This window comes from Sturnus vulgaris, unplaced genomic scaffold (assembly GCF_052056855.1).
Source record: "Sturnus vulgaris isolate bStuVul1 unplaced genomic scaffold, bStuVul1.hap1 Scaffold_87, whole genome shotgun sequence".
NCBI lineage: Eukaryota > Metazoa > Chordata > Aves > Passeriformes > Sturnidae > Sturnus > Sturnus vulgaris.
In genome coordinates, this window is record NW_028276756.1 from 308,432 (window position 1) to 323,518 (window position 15,087).

Below are 15,087 nucleotides of genomic sequence, written 5' to 3' on the forward strand. Positions count from 1 at the left end.
TTGCCCCAACAGCTCTTTGGAAAATGATCCACGGGGCTCCATGTGAAGGCTGATGTGACACTGAGGATGTGGAATTCCACACGAATTCCAGCCAGGAGCCTGGGTGTCCTCAGGGACTGGGACCTGGCACCTCTCCAGCCAGAGGGGAAAGGACCCCACCAAGCCTTGTCAGCCACAGACAGCACAGTAGAGCTGAACAGCAAAGGACCTTGGGGACATTATTCTGGAATTAAAAAGGCATCAGCTCTGTGGGCAACAGAATTATTGTTCCTAACCCAAATGACACTGAGGAAAAAGAATGAAGAGCCGTGTCACTAAAGTGCTACTGAAGTCTGTAAATTATATCTTGATAGGCAGCCAGAATCTTTGTTTGCCAGAAACACCTCTAGTTTTACCAAGGATTAGTCATGAAAATTGTGATGAAAATATAAATATCAAAGTAGCCAAAATACTCAATATAACTAATTGCTGAATATATTCTCGACCAGAGTGCAATCAAGGCAGAGCCATGGTTTGTCAGGACTTCCTTGATCCCAATCAGCCCCGTGGTGCATTTGGTGCTGAGCCCTTGAACCTCAGGGCCTGAGAGGAGATTGCACAAACCTTTCCAGGAGTCCAAGGCAGAAGAAAAACCCAAAGTGTCTCAAAGCATCAATGGGTCCCACTGAGGTCCATCCCCAACACAGGCTCCTCATGGACTCCTTGGAGGAGAGAACTGGAGGCCAGGATTGCCCAAAAATGTCTCAGAGACTGAGAAAAGAAAGGAAAAAGGAAAGTACCTTAAAAAACTGAAGTTCCTTGAAGTATTAATGAGCCCCAGTGAGTGTCAGTACAAAGCTCTCAAGGGACTCATTAAATCAGATAATTGGGGGCATGATTGCATAAACTACTGAAAGAGTTGGTGTCAAAAGGGAAACTCCAAGTACTTTAAAAAAACTGAGTACCTTCAAGCATTAATGAGCCCCACTGAGTATCATTACTGACAAAGGCTGTCAAGGGACTAATTAAAGCAGATAATTGGAGGCCATGATTGCACAAAGATCTCAGAGACTCCAAGGCAAAAGCAAAACCCAAACCTTGAGTATCTCAAAGTATTAATGAGCCCCACTGAATGTCAATAGAAAGCTCTCAAGGGACTAATTAAAGTAGATAATTGGGGGCATGATTCTATAAACTACTAAAAGAGATGGTGTCAAAAGGGAAAGACTTGACATTTCTTTGTTCCCTCCTGTCATCTCTGCCTCGAATTTCCTGCTCTAACTGGAACCTGGGGACATTTTCTCAGTTGTCCCCCTCATTGGGACCCATTAAAACTTCAAGAAATTACAGCATTTTAATTTGAGTTCTTGAGAAGGTTTTGGAACACTCTCTCAGGGAATGATTATGATGTAAACAGAACCAAAGCCCCGAGAGATTAAATAAAATCCTTGTGCTGTGTCTGTGCTGCTGAGCTGGGCTGGGATCCTGGCACAGAGGCAGCTCCTGGCAAGGAAGGAGAGTTTCAAAAAGACATTGCTACTAAGGAACAGCTCCTTTCCCAGCCCACTGGGGCTGAGGGCACTGCCTGCATGTACCTGAGAGGAGTGAACCAGACAGAGGCTTAAAGCAACTGCAAGGACTATTCTGAGTTTATTCATGGAGAAATCTTCACCTCTTCTGACACAGTAAGTCTCTGGCTGCAGGGATCTCCTAAAGCTGATCCATGAAACACTGACATGAATGTAAGGATGGTTCTGCTGCTATTTCTGGTTTGGGGAGGATGTGCTGCAGAGGGGGCTGCCCTGGGCACCGTCAGAGGGACAGGGCAGGACGGCTCCTGCTGCCAGGGACGGCTGCAGGGGCTGAAGCTGGGGCTGCAGCCAGGGCTGCCCAGGGCTGTCCTGCAGAGCAGCTCCTGCAGCACTCAGGGCTCTTGGCCAGCCCGGGCCATGTGCCACCTGCCAGGGACAGCTCTCAGCCTGCCTGGCAGCTCCCCATGCACTGTGGGGAGAAGTTGGAGGTGCAAGGAGCCACCCCCATCAGGGCAGATTCCTCCTGCTGTGGAGATGGTGCTGCATGGCCAGGGCTGCTCTCAGCTTTCTCCTCAAGGCAAGGCAAAGGGGCTGTCAGGTGTGTCTGTGTCACTGACACTCCTGCACTGTCCCCCTGGGCATCAGCACATCTGCCTCCCATCTCCCTCACAAAGTGCCTCCTCACCCTCCTGTGCCTACAGACAGCAGCAGGAGCACCTTGGCTTGCAGCATCTCAGTTTGTGTGAGCTGCCCTTAAGGCCCTGCTGGCAGGGAGATGGCCCTGGGCAGTGCCCTGTGCTGGGAGGGGTGTGCAGGGCAGAGCTGAGCCCCCCGGGCTGGGCTGGGCTCTGGCAGCACTGGCAGGGATAAGGCTTGGATAGAGAGAAACAGCTCCCAGTAGGCAGAACTGCAGGCAGCAGAGCCAGACCAACACTTAGTATTCCTTTCTCTCTCAATCAGAATAGAGCAAAAAAAAGAGATTAGAGAAAAGTGTTTTGAAATTGGAGCCTTCAAAACGGCTACTGTATTTTTCCAGCACATTTGAAGTGTGATCACCTTGAATTAGAGTGAGATATTATAAGCAAAGTGCATCTGTAAGGGACCAGATGGTCAGACTTCACTGTGTCAAAGGTAGCCTTGTTTTCCCTCTGGGCTCCTCAGCATTCATACTAAGAAAAATGCTGATGATGAGGCAGTAATTCAGGAGCAGAAACTCAAATTCAAAAATAAAAGTTTTTAGTGAAGTTCCCCCACAGGAAGAGAAGCAGTTTTGAGAGAATTCCTAAATTAATTGTATAGGATTGACTCAAGGAAATGTCTCCCAGCTTATCAATGTGTTCTTTTAACAGTCCACAATGCCCAGAGTGAGGAAATGTCCAACAGCAGCTCCATCAGCCACTTCCTCCTGCTGCCATTGGCAGACACGCGGCAGCTGCAGCTCCTGCACTTCTGCCTCTTCCTGGCCATCTCCCTGGCTGCCCTCCTGGCCAACGGCCTCATCATCAGCGCCGTAGCCTGCGGCCACCACCTGCACACCCCCATGTTCTTCTTCCTGCTCAACCTGGCCCTCAGCGACCTGGGCTGCATCTGCACCACTGTCCCCAAAGCCATGCACAATTCCCTCTGGGACACCAGACACATCTCCTGTGCAGGATGTGCAGCACAGGTATTTCTGATATTCTTCTTCCTTGGATCAGAGTTTTCCCTCCTGACCATCATGTGCTACGACCGCTACGTGTCCATCTGCAAACCCCTGCACTACGGGACCCTCCTGGGCAGCAGAGCTTGTGCCCACATGGCAGCAGCTGCCTGGGCCAGTGCCTTTCTCTATTCATTCCTGCACACAGCCAATACATTTTCCCTGCCCCTGTGCCAAGGCAATGTCCTACACCAGTTCTTCTGTGAAATTCCCCAGATCCTCAAGCTCCTCTGCTCAGACTCCAAACTCAGGGAACTTGGGCTCATTGTGATAAGTGCTGTTCTATATTTTGGTTGTTTTGTGTTCATTGTTTTCTCCTATGTGCAGATCTTCAGGGCTGTGCTGAGGATCCCCTCTGAGCAGGGACAGCACAAAGCCTTTTCCACCTGCCTCCCTCACCTGGCTGTGGTCTCCCTGTTTCTCAGCACTGCAGCGTTTGCCTACCTGAAGCCCCCCTCCATCTCCTCCCCATCCCTGGATCTGGCAGTGTCAGTTCTGTACTCAGTGGTGCCTCCAGCTCTGAACCCTCTCATCTACAGCCTGAGGAACCAGGAGCTCAAGGCTGCAGTGTGGAGAATGATGACTGGATGATTTAACAAAGAGTAAACTCCTTGCCAATTTCTACAAATCACTTGCAATAAAGTCATCTTTGACAGAACTTGTTTGGTTTGGTGGATGAATTTTTCTTTTCTGTCACATGCCTTAGTATTTTATTATATTCCACAAAGAAATGTCATTTTTTGTGCATTATTCCATTTTGTTTATTCCCATGTTTTTTGCAGACCCACATAATGTCACTAAGGGGCTGCCATCTCAGTGACTTTAAATGAATTGAAGGATCTCTCTCCCAGCAAAGTTTTCTCCAGGGATGCCCCTTTTGTTCCCTTCATTGGAGCTGCAGCAGCAATGTCTGTGTGCAGAGCTGGGGCAGATCAGTGCTGGCACAGCAGCTGTGCCCAGCAGCAGCAGCACTTGGTGTTGCCAGTGCTGCTCCCGTGCCACTGCCCCACTGCCCTCCTGGCCCTCGTGTTGCTGCAGGGCCTGAGTGCTCTCGGGGCCGGGCACAGCCCTGGGGGTGGCAGTGCCGGGGCTGCAGCAGGGACAGGCCATGGGCACTGCTGGGGCAGCGCTGACGCCTCAGGCCAGGGCCTGGGGGCTCCAGGCTCCTTGGCCAGGCTCTCTCCACAACACTTGGCCAGCCCAATGCTGAGCACAGAAAAGCCCCGCGAGCAGCTCCAGGCTGGCTGTGGGCAGGCTGGGGGCAAACAGCATGGCTGGTGCTCTGCAAGCTCCCTGCAAGGGAGACACCCTGGCAAGGAGCAGCAGAGCAGGGGCTGATCCATCCCCACTGCACTGGACACCCCAGGGCAGCGTCCCAGAGCGTCCTCATGCACCTGCCAACAACATCCCCCCTCTGCAGCCCTGGCCTCTCCCCCAGCTCACACAGGAGCCGCATCCTTGCAGGCACACACACGGCAGCACTGGCTCAGGAGCCCCTGTTTGCATTGCACACAGCAGGCTCAGCACCCCCATGGTGCTGCTGTGGGGACATGGAGCTGAGTGAGCACAAATGCCATCAGCCCCTGGGGCCAGCAAGGGCTGGGGGACGGCAGGGAAACCACTCAGCTTTGTCGTGGCCTCTGAAGTCAGCCAAAAATTTTGTTCCCCTGAGCTGTGAGTTTCCTGTCCCACTGCAGATGTTGTTGCTCAGAGCCAGGGCTGCCTGGCAGCCATCCCCAAACTGTCCTGAGTATTTCCTTGGCTTCAGCTTTCTTTCCTTTACTCTTCCTAGAAATGTTTCTAGATTTTTTCCTCTTGCCCATCCCTGTCCCCTCCCTTGCAAACAGCCCATCCCTGATTGCCCTTTCCTCTCTGGCCCCACTCCTCATTTCAGGTCCTGAGTTGGCACCATGGGAACATCCCATGGGGAGCAGGATCATCCTCCAAGTGCTTCAGGAATTGTCTGCAGGGTCCTGCAGTGCCTCGTGCTGCTCCCTTGCCAGAGACACCACAGGCCAGGGGGGCACATCTGGGCTGCTGTGTCTGGGTGTGGGGCTCCCTGTTGTGGGCAATGAGGAGGGGCTGGAGAGGCTCTGCAGGACTGACAGGATGGGCTTTGGGGCTGTGTGGAGAAGCTGAGGGACCTGGGCTGCTGGACCTTGTGAAGAGGAGGCCCAGGGCTCATCCTGCAACTGCTCCAGGGGTGGTTTCAGAGAATCACAGAATCAGCCAGGCTGGAAAATACCTTGGAGATCATCAAGTCCAACCTGTTCCCTGACACCACCTTGTCTCCCTGAGCCTCCCCTTCTCCAGGATAAACATCCCCAGCTCCCTCAGCCACTCCTCACATGACTTGTGTTCCAGACCCGTCACCAGCCTTGTTGCCCTTCTCTGCACACACTCCAGCCCCTCCATGTCCTTCCTAAATTGGGCGCCCAGAACTGGACACAGCACTCGAGGTGCTGCCCAACCAGTGCTGAGCACAGGGGAACAATCACTGTCCTGCTCCTGCTGGCCACACCATTCCTGATCCAGGCCAGGAGCCATTGGCCTGCTTGGCCACCTGGGCACACTGCTGGCTCATGTCCAGCCTGCTGTCCATCAGTGCTACCAGGTCCCTTTCTTCATGGCCACTGTCTAGCCACTCTGTCCCCAGCCTGTAGCGCTGCAGGGATGGTTGTGGCTAAAGTTCAGGGCCCGGCACTTGGACTGGTTATACTCAACCTTATTGGATTTGAGCCCTGGATCCAGCCTCTCTAAGTCTGTGTACAGAGCCCTCCTACCCTCCAGCACATCCACACTCACACCCAGCTTGGTGCCATCTGCACATTTGCTGATGCTGCACTCAGTGCCCTCATCCAGATCATCAATGCAGATATTGAAATCCACGCTGGCTGCCTCTGATCCCTCAGCCATCCTGGAGGTGCCCTGTGATGGCACTCAAGGTGATCTGTTCCATCACCTCACCAGGCACCCAGGTCAGGCTGACAGGCCTGCAGTTCCCCACATCCTCCTTCCAGCCCTTCTTGGGCATGGGCTCACACTGGCACCTCCAGTCCTCTGGCACCTCCCTGCTGAGCCAGCACTGATGAGAAATGATGGAGAGCAGCTTGGGGAGCTCATCCAGCAGCTCCCTCATCCCCCTAGGATGGATCCCATCTGGTCCAGAGACACCTGTGAGCATCTGAGTGGCTCAGCAGGTCCCCAGCTGCTTCCTCCTGGATTTCAGGGGTCTGTTCTGCTCCCTGTCCCCATCTACCAGCTCAGGTGAACACTTGTCCTGAGGACAACCTGACTGACTCTTTGTTGAAAACTGAGGCAAAGAAAGGGTTAAGCATCCCAGTCTTTTCCTCATCTTTGGCAACAATATCCCACCAAAAAAAGAATGGATTTTCTACTTGTCCCTCGTTTTGCCTTTAATGTTTTAATAAAATCATTTCTGATATCTTCTGCAGAAGTAGCCAGGTTATGTCCTAATTGAGGTTTCACTTCTCTTAATTTTTTTTCACTTCTCTAATTCTCTCTTTGGCATGATTAAAAAATATCTTTAAACCCTTCTGCGTTGTCTACCTCTCCGTCCAAAGCCTCTTTTTTTCCCTGAGTGCTTGGAAAAAGCTCCATGCTCAGCCAAGCCAGTCAGTTTTCTTGCTACATCACTGATCACTTTTTGGCACAGATGGACAGGCTGCGCCTTCAAGATTTCTTTCTTGTAGTGTGTCCATTCTTTCTTGAATCCTTTGTTTGAAAAGGCGCTTTGCCATAAAAAAATCAGTACCTGATTTAGTACTGTCAAAATCTGCATCCTGAATAAACTGAAATCTGCTGTGACTCAAGTGTACAAGTTTTGTTGATGCCCCTCCTCCTTTCACAGAATATTTAAAAACTCAATAATTTTATGGCCACTGTAGCCCAAACAGCCTCTGACCACCACATCTCCCACTAGCCCTTCTCTGTTTGTGAACAGCAGGAGACAGAGCTTCCATTGCAAGTGGGAAGAGAAGGAAACCTCCCCAAAGTGCAGCCTGGAAGGCTCAGCCTGGAGGTGAGGAAACAGAAAAGTCCCTCCCAGGGCAGAATGTTGGTGCCCGAGGTGTCCCAGCGTGAGGCTGGGCCAGGCCATGGCTCTGTGTGCCAGGAGCCGGCAGCGCTGGGTGCAGGGAGCCCAGGGAGGGCACAGCAATGCTGGGCTGAGAAATGCTGGGGGGGACAGCGAGATGGGCGTGTGCAGCCGGCCAGGGCACAGGAGCAGCACGCACAGGGGGCACAGCCTGCAGGAGAGATGGCCGAGGGCTGGGCAGGGCTGGCAGGGCCAGAGGCACCCAGGCCTTTGTGCCCTGGGCTCGGGCAGGGCCTCTGCAGCCCCACAGAAGGAACTTTCCTGGCAGGGGCTGCACTTTGCTTCTGCCTCGGCCCTCCCTCAGGAGGCTGCCAGGGCTGGCAGCTTGATGACATTTGTCCTTGCTGCCCCTGCCATCCCACTGCCCCAGCAACAGCCCCGAGCCACCCGTGAGGGACAGGCCCTGCTGGCCCAGGCCTGGGCTCAGGCCTTGGCCTTTCTGCTTCCTCCAGCCAGCCCAGGCCTTGCTCAGCATTGCAGTTCCCTGCTCACAGCCTCGGGCTCCTGCAATCCTGCCCTCAAGGATCTGCTCTCACCAGTCCTTGGGGAGCCTTTGGCACTCCCTGCCCTCAGTGGGGCCACTGATGCTCCAAGGGACTTGGAGTTTTGCTTCTGACTCCTTGAGCAGCTTCTTCAACCTTCTCTCAGTGCCTGAGGGTCCTGCACTCAGCCCCAAATCCACTGTGGGGATCATTAAAATACAGAAAGCTCTCAGGATCTCTTTGTCTTCCTTCAATTGTCTTCAAGTCTGCAGGGCTTGTGCAGCTGATTGGAGTCAGTTTGGAGTTCAGTTAAGGAGGAAAATTTCGAAGTGCACCTCATGATTTTTGTTTTTATTCAGTTGAGTATTTTTTTATTTTTCAGTTCATTGTAGAGGTGATGGAAGCATTCGCCAGGTGATCTTGATGCTGAATGTCTCCTTAGGAGGTCTGGGCGTGTAGAAGAGTGAGCCTGACACTGATTGGACAACCTGCTCCTCACCCCTTCAGTCACCATGTCAGACATCGCCCACCTGGGACTGAGTCAAAACATTAAAATAAAAATTATTAATTTTTACTTGGAATTAAAAGGTGCCTATTAATAAAATTTTAGTAATAGTTTTTTGTTTATACTAATATTGTTCTATATTTTTCTTACTTCTATATTTATGTAAAAAAATCAATACATTTTTAGCAAGCAAAAAAGATTTTGTTCATTGGTTCTAAGTAACACTATTCCCATCATTAATTAATTTGTCAATTGACCACTATTGGGTATTGATTCCTCCCTCTTTATGTTTATAAGTCCTATTTTTACAGGGGCCACTCTGGGGGAGCCGGGTGGGAATTCGATGCGGCACTGAGGGATTCTGATGGACACTTCGGGATCCGGGCGGCCACTTGGGAGGCTCTAACGGGGCTCTCTGGGCCGCGGGGGTTCATGGGAGTTGTAGGCACAGGTATAACACGGTTCAATGGAGCTGAGGAGCACCATGGGAGTTGTAGGCGCAGCTCCCAAGTGTCTCGGTGAGGCCTGGGGCATAACCGGAGATGACGTCACAACCGCAATGCCATGCTACGGGCACCGCGGAGCATGATGGGAGCTGTAGTCCCGGAAGTAGCTCGGTGTTTGGGGGCCCGGGAAGGCATTTCGGGGACACTTTTGCGTCCGAGCCGTGATTTGAGGTCCTCAGGAGAGAACGTGAACGGTTCGGGAGCACTCTGGAGGAACCTGGGGAGCTCTAACCGGGCTCTTTAGTGTGCAGGGAAGGGCAGGAGTTTTAGGCGCCAGATTATGTAATGTGAAACTCAGAAGCCGCCAGGGATGAGAGGAGATGAATTCCCAGAAATGACTGTAACGGGAATCTGTGGGGTTGGGAGCATTCAGGGGATCTGGGGATGCTTTTAGGGGGTCCAGAATGGGTGCTGTGGAGGCACTTCAGAATCCTGGATGGTTTAGGGGACACTTAAGGGACATGTGGGGACGGATACCGGGGTTCTGTGGGGCGTGGGGCATGACGGCGTTGTAGTCCCAGCTCCAATGGGGTTCTATCGGTCCGCGGGGCATGATGGGAGTTATAGGCAAAAAGAAAAGATGGCGCTGACACCAGGCAGCGCCCCTAAGCCTCGATCCCCGGCGCTGATTGTTTGCAGGCAACGATGGGCAGAGGCGGGAGGAGCCCATTCAACCCCTCCAGTCCCTCCCAGTACAGCCCAGTTCATCCCCAGGACAGCCCAGTACACCCCAGTGCCCCTCCAGGCCCTCCTTGTACACTTGAGTTCATTCCTATTCCCTTCCAGTTCCCCCCAGTGTCATGCATAGTATGCCTCAGTGTCCCCCAGTCTTCCCAACACTGTTCTCAGTGTGATAAATGTGATTCGTGCTAATTAAATTGTAACTATATTAACAAAGTTGTATTTAGATGAATAGAAGACAATTGTTACAGAGTGAGGGGGGAGATGGGTGAGACAGGACACAGGACATCTTCCAGATGTTGGGAGTCGAAGAAAGAGGTTGGAAGAAAGTCAAACAAGAATAGTAGAAGGACGTAGGTCTGACAAGCAGCATCTAGAAATAGAAAGTTTTGACCTTGAAATGGGCCAAAATGGGATGATTCCAAGCATGGGACTCAATTAAAGTCTTGTTATGGAAAACATCTGCTCAGTCACACAGTGCACCTGAGCTACCTGCAGGTCACACCTCGGTCACTGATGAAGACGATGAGCCTTCATCGGAAATAAGACCCTCAAAAGGATGAGAGACCCCCTAACCCATTAGTAGAGCATGCACCATACACACAGTGACGGAGATTTTAGGAATAGAAACTAGGAGGAGTTTTCTAGAACCTTCTGTAGCCTACAGTATATAAGTGGGATTGTTAGCCTGGATGCTTTGGTACGTGAGGAATGGGAGCCACTCCCTGTACCCCCGGTCAGTTTTGCTTATGATTTATATGAACCTCAATTATACTGAATTACTTACTGCCAAATTTTGTATATTCTCAAATATATGCACTTTGATTGTATTCATCTCCAATACTTGTATTCATTTATAATGGTTACTATTAAAAATTTGCTGCCACAGTTAATCTTGTTGTTTGATAACTTGGAAAACTAGAATATCATTCATAACAGATTCAAACTCCAAAGTTTCTCTTAATTTTAGTGTGTCTCACTGATAAACATGAAGGAGAAAGTTTCCCAAAGGCTGAATTAGAGCAGAAAATTGATGACAATGATGTCAGGTAGGAAAAAATAGGGTAAGGGAGGAAAAGAAACCTCTGAAGAATTCAAAGTCAGATTCAAACCCCAAGGTTTCCTGAAGTTCTAATAGGTCTCACTGAGGGACATGACTGAAAATGTGTGTCCAGTTGCAGGTTTATTGTTTTTATGTTATAAAGTGTGGGTTTATTGTTTTCATGATATATTTATAAAGTGTGGGCTTACTGCTTTCATGTTACAATTTTGGTGAGGATTGTTTCTTTTTTCTGAATGAAGCAGAGAGACAGGACTTCTGAGTTGCTTTAGACAGTGCGATTTATTTTTTTTCTTTTCTATCCAGGCAGAAAGGGTAAGTTTGTCGTACAAATGGTCACAGCATGACTTAGAAGTCACAAAACTTATGTTTACAGGTTTTTTTCCAGGATTTATTAATGAATAAAACAATGTCAACAAAGATATTTCTGTTTTTAATTCAATACTAAGATATTTCGTCTTACTGATTTATAAGACAGTGAAATTTCTTAGCAAATTATATCCTGACACAGAAACTAGCATTTCTGGCTCCACAACTCCTTGTTCCCTTTGTCAGTACCTTTAGTTCTTCTCTTAAATTCTAAAGCTAACCCTATATCTACTTAACTGTGTTTAGTTCTAAGCTTTGCCTTACAGACCCTTGCATTTTGAATTCCAACACAGCAATGAATTGACTTTGCTCTGGATGTTGCCTGCAGCCTCCATCAGCTCCAGCTGAGCTTTGCCTTTCCTAAACACATGAACACATGCTCAGGGCAGATTTCTGAATTCCTCCTCTGGACTTTGTCCTCACTTCCACCTCCTGGTCGTTGTGCTGTGGCTCATGCCTGTCATTTGTCCCTGAGGCAGCACAGCCCCCCTGGCCAGCACAGGCCCCACATCCCCTCATCAGACACGGCACAGCACAGGGAGTGTTTTGGGTGGGCAAATGTTCCCCACCAGAGTGTCCACTCCACACCTCAGTGTCCAGTCCCAGCACCCACATCCCGTGCCAGGGTTCACAGAGAGCCCTGCTCTGGGCTGTCTTGAGTTTGAGTTGCCAATTTGAATAAACTTTTTTTTCTTGTTGTGAGACAGAACCAGGAGCAAAAGAGCAAGGCAGGCCTAAAACTTGAGAGAGTATAAAAGAAAATTTATTAACTGCACAAACAAAAAAGAGAGGGAAAAAAAAATTCAGAATAAGATTTTTTAGATCACTCCTTCCCTCCCTCTCCCAATCTTCATAACAACAAAACAAACATATAACAAATACTTCGGTCAGTGCCCAATTTAGTCTTTCTCAGTTCACTTCTGGAGAGAGAAGCTTCTTCTTGTTGAAGTTGTAGGGATTTCTCCCACCAGAAGGAAAAAAACAGTTTTCTTGTGGTTTTATTTTTCACGATTTGCATCCGCCTGGGAACCTGCAACCGTGACGCTCCTCCCAACTCTACAGCCGTCCCAAAGTTGTAGATGTGGGCCATGTCTGCTCCATGGGGTATTACTTTTAAGAATGAAATGTTCGACAGCAAAGATTCTCTTTGTCTCCTTTTTCTCTGCTCAGGCTTTATCTTCAGAAAACCAAAATCTCCTTTTTTCTCAGGACAGAAATTCTTAACACAGGTGCTCTTTAGTCAAATCATCTATTAAATGGAACATTTCCATCCCCCCATGTCTCTTTCCATGGTTTATAGGAATATTCAGTACATCAGTTCGTTCCTACGATTTCACAAAAAGATTTTCAGCCATTTCAGCATCTTCTCATTCTCTTTCTATCTTAAAAACTTAGCTCTTACATCACTGACTTCAGGAATCTTCTTATTCCCTTTCATATTCAAAGGAAAGGCTGGAGGCTTTGCAAATCTTATCTGAACACTAAAGAGTTAAAGTTTAACACAACTACAAGAGTTGGGCCAGGCTCAGGCTGTGCTGGGGGGGCAGCTGAGGTATCAATCAGCCTTTCTGGGGCTGGGCTGCAGCCCCACACTGCTCATGGCCACCCGGGCAGGCCCGGCCTGTCCGGCAGCAGCAAGAGTCGGCCTCCCCCCCACGCCAGAGCCGCAGGCCCGGGGAGGAGGAAGCTGTGAAGGTCTTAGCACACAACTTTTTCTCCCCCCGGCCATCGGGTCCCCCTCGTTGGCAAACGGGGCCCAAGCGGCCTCCCGAGCCTCCCCCCCCCTGCACGGGGGAGAGGGAAGCTCGGGTTGGTGTTACCTGCTCAGCCGCCGGAAGACAAAGAGGGTCAGTTCCGGACCACCCCCCTCAAAATGTGTGCTCACAGAGCGAACCAACCCCCTCTAATTGGCTGTTGCAGGTATCCCAACCCCCAGAGACGAAACTCCCTTAGGAAGAATCTCCCCTGAGTCTCCTCTTCCTAAGTCAACCCACCACACCAGTCCAAGTGCTGGGCCCTGAACTTTACCGACAACCATCCCTTCAGTGCTGCAGGCTGGGGACAGAGTGGCTGGACAGCAGCCAGGCAGAAAGGGACCTGGGGGCACTGATGGACAGCAGGCTGGACATGAGCCAGCAGTGTGCCCAGGTGGACAAGAAGGCCAATGGCTCCTGGCTTGGATCAGGAAAGGTGTGGCCAGCAGGAGCAAGACAGTGATTCTTCCCCTGTGCTCAGCACTGGTTGGGCAGCACTGCGAGTACTGTGTCCAGTTCTGGGCCCCCAATTTAGGAAGGACATGGAGGAGCTGGAGTGTGTCCAGAGAAGGGCAACAAGACTGGTGAGGGATCTGGAACACAAGTCCTGTGAGGAGCAGCTGAGGGAGGTGAGGAGGTTTATCCTGGAGAAGGGGAGGCACAGAGGAGAGAAGGTGGTGTCAGGGCACAGCTTGGACCTGGTGATCTCCAAGTCCTGTTCCAGCCTGGCTGATTCTGTGATTCTCTGAAACGACCCCTGGAGCAGTTGCAGGATGAGCCCTGGGTCTCCTCTTCACAAGGTCCAGCAGCCCACGTCCCTCAGCTTCTCCACACAGCCCCAAAGCCCATCCTGTCAGTCCTGTAGAGCCTCTCCAGCCCCTCCTCATTGCCCACAACAGGGAGCCCCACACCCAGACACAGCAGCCCAGGTGTGCCCCCCTGGCCTGAGGTGCCTCTGGCAAGGGAGCAGCACGAGGCACTGCAGGACCCTGCAGACAATTCCTGAAGCACTTAGAGGATGATCCTGCTCCCCAAGGGATGTTCCCATGGTGGCAATATGGGACCAGAAATAGGGAGTGAGGCCAGAGAGGAAAGGGCAAACAGGGATGGGCTGTTTGTAGGGGATGCGACCAGAATGGGCAAGGGGAAGAAAGCTGGATCAGGAAGGAGTAAAGAAAGCAAAGGTGAAGCCAAGGAAATGCTCAGGGCAGTTTGGGGGTGGCTGCCAGGCAGTCCTGGCTCTGAGCAACAACATTTGCAGTGGGACAGGAAACTCAAAGCTCATGAGAACAAACTTTCTGGCTGACTTCAGAGGCCACGACAAACCCAAGTGGTTTCCCTGCCGTCCCCCAGCCCTTGCTGGCCCCAGGGGCTGATGGCATTTGTGCTCACTCAGCTCCATGTCCCCACAGCAGCACCATGGGGGTGCTGAGCCTGCTGTGTGCAATGCAAACAGGGGCTCCTGAGCCAGTGCTGCCGTGTGTGTGCCTGCAAGGATGCGGCTCCTGTGTGAGCTGGGGGAGAGGCCAGGGCTGCAGAGGGGGGATGTTGTTGGCAGGTGCATGAGGACGCTCTGGGACGCTGCCCTGGGGTGTCCAGTGCAGTGGGGATGGATCAGCCCCTGCTCTGCTGCTCCTTGCCAGGGTGTCTCCCTTGCAGGGAGCTTGCAGAGCACCAGCCATGCTGTTTGCCCCCAGCCTGCCCACGGCCAGCCTGGGGCTGCTCCCGGGGCTTTTCTGTGCTCAGCATTGGGCTGGCCAAGTGTTGTGGAGAGAGCCTGGCCAAGGAGCCTGGAGCCCCCAGGCCCTGGCCTGAGGCGTCAGCGCTGCCCCAGCAGTGCCCATGGCCTGTCCCTGCTGCAGCCCCGGCACTGCCACCCCCAGGGCTGTGCCCAGCCCCGAGAGCACTCAGGCCCTGCATCAACACGAGGGCCAGGAGGGCAGCGGGGCAGTGGCACGGGAGCAGCACTGGCAACACCAAGTGCTGCTGCTGCTGCTGGGCACAGCTGCTGTGCCAGCACTGATCTGCCCCAGCTCTGCACACAGACATTGCTGCTGCAGCTCCAGAGAAGGGAACAAAAGGGGCATCTCTGGAGAAATCTTTACTGGGAGAGAGATCCTTCAATTAATTTAAAGTCACTGAGATGGCAGCCCCTTAGTGACACTATGTGGGTCTGCAAAAAACATGGGAAGAAACAAAATGGAATAATGCACAACAAATGACATTTCTTTGTGGAATATAATAAAATACTAAGGCAAGTGACAGAAACGAAAAATTCACCCACCAAACCAAACAAGTTCTGTCGAAGATGACTTTATTGCAAGTGATTTGTAGAAATTGGCAAGGAGTTTACTCTTTGTTAAACCATCCAGTCATCATTCTCCACACTGCAGCCTTGAGCTC

At 51.2% G+C, this 15,087-nt stretch overlaps 1 protein-coding gene across 2 annotated transcripts; it reads left to right on the forward strand.

Annotated features, from left to right (window-relative positions):
• The first annotated feature begins 1,241 nt into the window (after nt 1-1,241).
• LOC148217258 (olfactory receptor 14C36-like) lies at nt 1,242-3,946 on the forward strand. 2 transcript variants are annotated; one of them, XM_088158782.1, is made up of 3 exons: nt 1,245-1,664; nt 2,861-3,177; nt 3,538-3,946. In XM_088158782.1, the coding sequence occupies exons 2-3, from the start codon at nt 2,884-2,886 to the stop codon at nt 3,799-3,801; spliced, it is 558 nt and encodes a 185-aa protein (XP_088014908.1). In that variant the 5' UTR covers nt 1,245-1,664; nt 2,861-2,883; the 3' UTR covers nt 3,802-3,946. The 2 variants fall into 2 exon arrangements, with proteins under 2 accessions (XP_088014907.1, XP_088014908.1); XM_088158781.1 differs by having other exon boundaries at nt 1,242-1,664; nt 2,861-3,946.
• The last annotated feature ends 11,141 nt before the right edge of the window (nt 3,947-15,087 follow it).